The sequence below is a fragment of the Neltuma alba genome, unplaced genomic scaffold (genome assembly GCF_004799145.2).
Source record: "Neltuma alba isolate B1F8T4 unplaced genomic scaffold, ASM479914v2 tig00011118_pilon, whole genome shotgun sequence".
Classification (NCBI taxonomy): domain Eukaryota; kingdom Viridiplantae; phylum Streptophyta; class Magnoliopsida; order Fabales; family Fabaceae; genus Neltuma; species Neltuma alba.
In genome coordinates this window covers 19,401-26,777 of record NW_021635855.1, presented here as the reverse complement: position 1 = coordinate 26,777, position 7,377 = coordinate 19,401, and the positions used below count along the sequence as shown (strand labels likewise).

Sequence of the window (7,377 nt, the reverse complement as noted above, 5' to 3'; positions counted from 1 at the left end):
ACCGGCTAGCCAATAAGAGTGAACCTGCCCCCCCAAAACAAACCCTCCAGTCTCTAACACCTGCTATGATCCTAGTTTAGATTTCTATATGCCCACCCCAACATATTCATTATAGTGCTTAGTGTGATAGAGTCAGAATCCCTGGGACATAGCTACGTTCACATATTTAAAATAACATAATAATAAAATATGAATTATCTTTTCATCCTTTTTTAGGAATGTTTGGCTGTTTTGCTTTGGTGAGATAATGATTCTGTATATGTAAAAATAGTATAAGCAAATCAGCAGGCAGCCGTTGTGCATATTAAACCAAGACTAGCTTGGCAAGAAAAAAGTACAAGAGAGGGATTTATAAGGGAAATGGAATTAAGAGAAATGTTTGAATTGTAAAGCAAAAGTGGTTGGGTGTTTGACGGGGCACTATGTGGGCGCTGGGGTCGCAAAGGGTGTATATTTTGGGGTATGAGGCACAACACAGCAACACTGCATTACATGTACAGATGATTCCCCTACTACAGTAGTAGAAAACAAAAAGAAGGGGGGCAAAAACTAGAGAGAGAGAGAGATATATATACATATATACACACACATAGGGAAGGAGAGTGTTTGAAGCCTCTTAATGGACATGATCAAGTGAGCTTTATTAACTCTCATTCACTCTGTTTCTCAGTTCACAACAAATGAGTAAAAGATGAGGATCTGATCCAAGAAGTGGTGCCTCCCAAATGTGAGACTAATAAGTGCTGTCAGATGGGAAGGTGGGGACTGCATATTTGTTTGTCATATTCCCTACAACAATAATTTTCACCTCCTTCACCCTCTCTTCAATTTCCCGTTCTCTCTCTCTCTCTCTCTCTCTCACACACACACACACACGCACACAACATACACAGTAGCGGTGAAACAGACAGCAGAAACACAAACATTTGTAGAGACGTGGAAGAGACAATAACAGTTAATTAAACCAACTCAACACGATGGAGACAGATAGGAAGAGAAACAAGGTAAGTGAACAGTACTGATGAATGGCCAATTGATGGGGGCATGCATGTTTCCTTCCAACCATCTGTTTGTGAAAACGGGAGCGGTCTCTGGCCTTAAGTCTCCGTTGATTGCGCACGCACCCATGTGACCGACCTTGGACACACCCCAGTTCATTTACCCCAAACAGCCCATATTCCTTCTCCCGCCTTCATTCCTTTTTTACCAGGCAGCAAATTTGTGTCACTAACCAACAAAATTAATCATGACCCACGATTTTTTAAGCCCTAATTATCACCTTGGTGGTGAATTTCAACCATTTTAGGCATCATGTCGCTGACTTTTCTGCTGGGAATTACGGCAGTGGAGAGTGAAAATTAAAGAGGGAAGGATCTGGGGGCTTTGTGGGATGTGATGACGAAAATATATAGCGACGTTAAACCAGAGTTGGGGGAGATTTTAGTACCAAATAGTAACACTTGCCCTTTACGAATGAGGACGGCAAAACCTAGGGACAACCAATATATGTTGACGCAGAAAGCCTCCAAATTTAGTTTCCGGTTGATTTTGATGACGTGAGTTTTTCCAGAATGGAAGGTGGGGCCCGCAAATTCCAATAGGCCAATCAGATCACCGAAACTGCCATACTACTGAGAAACTACTCAGTGCACCGCATCTCCGAAATGGAAACACACACGGTTACCGATTCTGGAGTACGGCTGCAGGAGCCAGGAAGCGTCCGTTTGTGCTTCGATTTTCAAATTAAACTTTTAGCAGTTCAACTTTCAGTACTCCATAAAATTACCGAACTTTAAATTTATCATCAAACAGTGTAACTTTCACACACACAAAAAATAATGTAACTTAATTATCTATAAATTTTAGTCTAAGCTCTTTGAAGATCTATATTTAAAACATGAATTTAATAATGGTCAATTGAAAAACTTATAGTCTTAAGTCCTAGACCTTTCAAGGTCAAAAAAAAGTCCTAGACCTTTTAAATATTTCATTAGAAATACCATCGACGAAAAATTATAAAAATATTCTGCTTTAATTGAATGATATGAAAATAAAATCTAAATACATGTCATTTTGTATAAATATAAAGTACTCTACAATAAATAGTTGCACTCGTTGGCAAAAATAAAAAATAAAAAGTTGCACTGTTTCAGCTAAAAAAAAAAGGTTGCACTGTTTAGCCAACAAAAAATCAGTTCAGTCGGTAAGAATATCGCCCCAACTTCAAACGATCGTTCACAAGTATGCTAGGCTGACTAATGAAACAAATCTATTTTTGTAATTTTACGAGTATTCACAAATAATTTTTAAAAAAATAACCAAAAAAAAACTAAAAATTAATAAATATCAAATAAAAAATATTAACAAGAATTTGTTGTCATTTATAAATTCTAAATAAAGTATTATTACTAAACATGATTTGGAATTTAGTAATTTTCAACTTCTTTTTTTGTCATTTTATCATAATTTCACACATAAGTATTTTAGATAAAACATATAGTATACACTGTAACTAAATAATTTTTAACTTTCTTAATTTCTTTAAATTAGTAAATTAGATGTTATACTAAGGGTGAATGGCAGTGATAACAATATGTGCGCGCCAAACCGACTAGATGTCAATCAAAATTAATACTACATCATTGAATATATTTTATTTTTATAATAGATTTTATTAAAAATTATCATTATTATCATATCAATAACTTGAATAAGTCCTTCGCATAGTTTGATATTGAATTAAAAATTCATATACCTAATATGTTAATTAGAATTAACATATATATAATAATATATTTCAAACATAAGAGAATTGTAATTCTAGTTTTGTAAAACTTCACATACAAAGTTTATACATTTTTAAATTACGTTATTAAGGGGATTTGATTTTGAACCCTTATGACACTTCATTATATCCCGCCCTCACTTGACTGCTTTTATTGATTTATTCTAACACAAGGATCAATAAAACCAAAAGGAAAAAAAATCTTTTGACGATATTCAATTCCAAACATTAAGATTGACAAATTTTACGTATGGGTATTTTTCTTGGTCACCTAAAAAGGTTTATGGTGTCTGGTAACTCTGGAAAAATGATCTATGAGTAGATCTCTGCATCTTAACCCAAAAAAAAGAAAAAAAAAAGCTATTACCCTTGAAGCAACAAGTTATAACAAATTCGTTACGTTAATAAGGATATACACTTGTCATAATTATTAATATTACCATTATAATCACTATTTTGAAGTTTTTATATACTTCTCTGTCTCATGTGAAATCGTGAATACGTGATGCACGAGAAAATGTATATACTTCTCTGATCCTAAATATAAGACCGAATGAGTAATAAAAACAACATATGAGACTGAAGGAGTAATAAAAACAAAATATGTATAAGAGTCTTATATTTAGGATTAAAAGAGTAATAAAAACAAAATATATTATCTAGAATACGATATGTACACACATGTATATGAGTGGTATTTTACATCTACTTCATTTTCTGTGGGCATATAATTTCAAAAACAAGTATGAAAATACATATTACTTCCAATTCTAATTATAAGATCTTATTTATAGTTTACAAATGAGGTCTTATGATTAAGACCAAAAGTAGTAATTTGTTAGAGATTTTACAGTTCGTATTGAAAGATTTATTTGGGAAAAAATGGTAATTCATGAGACGGTCACCTTAAAAAAAAAAAGGGGTTAACCCCTATTTAGTGTATATGATCTCATTTCTAGTACTGTTAATCACGATTTAATGTTAGCTGAAACGGGCATATATATAAATTAAACAAAAACGGAGCCGCTTAAAATGGTACAGAAAAACTGAAAAAGAGTGTAAAACAACAGAAAAGGAATTAAGAACAAGAAACGAAGATCAGATCATGGCAAACCAGCGTGAAACAGAGAACTAAATGAAAATGTGAGGGGTCAAAGACCGACTAAAGGCACAGTGTGATGAAATATATATCGAGAGGGAATATGTGTGGACTTTCCATGTTTATTTAGTTAGGTGCATGCTGAATTGGCAGGTAAACATATATTCATGGACAAAATTCCTAGAATACGAGTATAGAAGTCAAAGCCAAGCCTGGTTGGGCTGAGGGCTTAATGGTCTAATATACTAAAAGGATCCAAACTGAAAATATTACTACCATATTTTGTGCGTTAAGCAGGCAAGAAGAAATGAATCCGAAACGGAATGTTAGAGGAAAGTGAAAACCCACTAATATAATCACACTGTATTACGTACTCGCCCAACCTGAGAAAATATCACAGGCAGTAACCTCTGTCACATACTCCTCTCTCGTAAAAGGAACATTTACGTTCTTGGGAATTGCACCTTTCAGAATACCATGGAGAGATATTATTTTGATTTCTTTTATTTTTGGTCCCTCCCTTTTGCTCTGTGAAAAAGCGTAGCAGCATTCTAAATGAAACTGTGATTAAAAAGGAGAGAGAAAAGGGAACTGGTGAGAGGTTTTTTTTTGGGGGGGGGGGGGGATTAATTAGCGTGGCTACACGCACGGATTCAAATGAGTTATGCGTTGAGGGAAGAAGAAAGAAGAGTGATAAATTGATTTAGTTAGGGGAAGAAGCGTGATGGCACGCTTGAAATCTGTCTATTTATACATACCCCATCTCATCCCCTTCACTTGGCAGTAACAGAGTCCGTCCCTCCATCTCTCTGTCTCTCTTACTTGCTCGGCTTTGTTTGTTAGCCAATTTCGCCATTCTTTCTCGCCCTTCCCACCTTCCTCAAACAGATCGAGTGCTCTTTACGAGAGTATCTCTCTTCCTCTGCTCTTGCTTTCTTCTTCCCCCATCCATCCTCTTCTTCCTCGCTACTTACTACTACCATACCCTTCCTGTTCGTATTCCTTATAAACCCCTTTTCCACCTCCATTATGGATGGCACTCCACCGGCATCGCTCAAGTCGCACGCTCATCTGGTCGTCCATCTCTTGTTGCCTCGCCATACATTCATTGACCCGGAAAAGCAGTCGGCACAATGGTTGACATATTCGACCCTGTGTGAGATTTTGTCCCAGGTCAAATCCCTCTTCGTTCTGGCTTTTCCCATTGCTCTTACCTCTCTGGTTTTTTACTCTCGCTCCATCGTCTCCATGCTCTTCCTGGGTCACCTGGGTGATCTCCCCCTAGCCGCCGGTTCTCTGGCCATCGCCTTCGCCAACATCACCGGGTATTCAGTCCTCTCCGGTCTCGCTCTCGGCATGGAGCCGCTTTGCTCTCAGGCCTTCGGCGCCAAACGTCCCAAGCTTCTGTCTTTGACCCTCCATCGCTGCGTGCTTTTCCTCTTACTCTGCTCCGTACCCATTTCCCTCCTCTGGCTCAACATCTCCAGGGTCCTCCTCCTCTTACACCAGGACCCCCATATCAGCCGCATGGCTCGCACGTACCTCCTTTTCGCCCTCCCCGACCTCCTGACCAACTCATTCATTCATCCTCTTCGCATTTACCTTCGCGCCCAGGGAATCACCCACCCTCTCACGTTAGCCTCCCTCGCCGGCACCGTCCTCCACCTGCCCTTCAACTTGCTCCTCGTCACCTACCTCCGCCTCGGCGTGCCAGGAGTCGCCGCCGCCTCCGCCGCCTCCAACTTCTCCATTTTGTTGTTCCTCGTCGCCTATGTGTGGATGATGGGGATACACGAGCCCACGTGGACGAGACCGAGCAGAGACTGTCTGAGAGGCTGGGAGCCGCTGCTTCGGCTGGCCGCCCCGAGCTGCGCATCGGTTTGCCTGGAATGGTGGTGGTACGAGATCATGATCATTTTGTGCGGGCTGCTAGTGGACCCCAGGGCGACCGTGGCTTCCATGGGCATACTGATCCAAACGACGTCGTTGATCTACGTGTTCCCGTCATCGCTCGGGTTTGCAGTGTCCACTCGGGTCGGTAACGAGCTCGGGGCAGCCAGGCCCTACCGGGCAAAACTATCGGCCGTGGTATCAGTGTTCATCGCGTCCGCGATGGGCTTCTCGGCCACAATATTCGCGACCGCTATAAGATACAGGTGGGGCCGCATGTTCACTAACGACGACCAGATCTTACGGCTGACGTCGGTGGCACTGCCCATCCTAGGACTGTGCGAGCTCGGTAACTGTCCGCAGACGGTGGGGTGCGGCGTCGTTAGAGGACAGCGAGGCCCACCCTGGCTGCTAGCGTGAACCTGAGCGCATTCTATCTGGTGGGGATGCCCGTGGCGGTTGGGCTCGGGTTCTGGGTGGATCTTGGGTTTCGTGGGCTGTGGTTGGGCCTGTTGTCGGCCCAGGTTTGTTGCGCGGGGCTAATGTTGTATGTGATCGGGACCACCGATTGGGATTTCCAAGCCAGCCGTGCCCAGTTACTGACGTCCGTCGACGAGTCAGGGAAGGGATCAGGAGCTGATGATAATGATATGGACGACCAGAAGCAGCCACTGATGAGCGTTCCGGTTCCGGTCCCGGCTTCGTCTTGATTAATTTAACCGACCCAAAATACCACCAACTCGACATCTAATATCTGATGATTTTGATTTTTCTCCCCACCACTTTTATGATTAATATGTAATTTTTTTAGGGAAATAGTGAATGAATTTTTTTGCTTTAAACATTTTTCTTCTCCTGAGGATGGAAGGGAGAAATGAAGCAAACTGATAGATCCCGTCATTCGCTATATACACATACATTAATAATTAATGAATGTATTTGTTCGGTTTTGGATACAGATTAAATCATACGTACATAAACTCCATACATATCATTCTTGTCTCGCGGAATTCAAACATATAAGCTCGTGGCCGCTGATCCCGTGTTGCGTAAGCTGAATATGAGTGTGGTTGTAATAAATATATGTTAAAGAGTATAGAATATAATTAATTAAGAAGGATGAACAGTAAATCTGGATTATACATTGGAAGATGTAAACTCGATATATATGATTTTATTTTCATATTTGTAATGGTTTAATATCTGAATGAGCATAGAATAACGTAAAACAAAGATGGTCTGATGGTAACAAGGATGAGCACATACAAAAAGAGGGTGGTTGGGATGAGAGAGGGGGGGGGGGAGAGTGGTCCAGGGTGGTGGGAATGAGGGAGGAAGACACGTGGGGAAGAAGTAGGGAAACATGCATGGTACTGTGGGAGAGGGGGAGGGGGTGCTCAGACTGAGAAGGAGATGCCATGAAATGTGAGACCTTAATGAACGGGTGGCAGGCACATCGATCCCACTGTTACAGTTATCTTCTGAGGAAAACCAGAGAGCACTTTTTCTCGTATATCATCATTCACTGCCTGTGTCCATCATTCGTATGTCTGTTTGCTTGTCATTAACAAGCTGAGGCCATAGAGAGAGCAGTGGAGAGTGG

At 40.6% G+C, this 7,377-nt stretch overlaps 1 protein-coding gene across 1 annotated transcript; it reads left to right on the top strand.

Moving 5' to 3' along the window:
- Positions 1 to 4,697: 4,697 nt before the first annotated feature.
- LOC114761334 (protein DETOXIFICATION 51-like) lies at positions 4,698 to 6,730 on the top strand. The gene is given in 2 exon segments (XM_028950679.1): positions 4,698 to 6,162; positions 6,165 to 6,730. Coding segments are annotated over 2 exon segments (1,569 nt in total). The 5' UTR covers positions 4,698 to 4,913; the 3' UTR covers positions 6,485 to 6,730.
- The last annotated feature ends 647 nt before the right edge of the window (positions 6,731 to 7,377 follow it).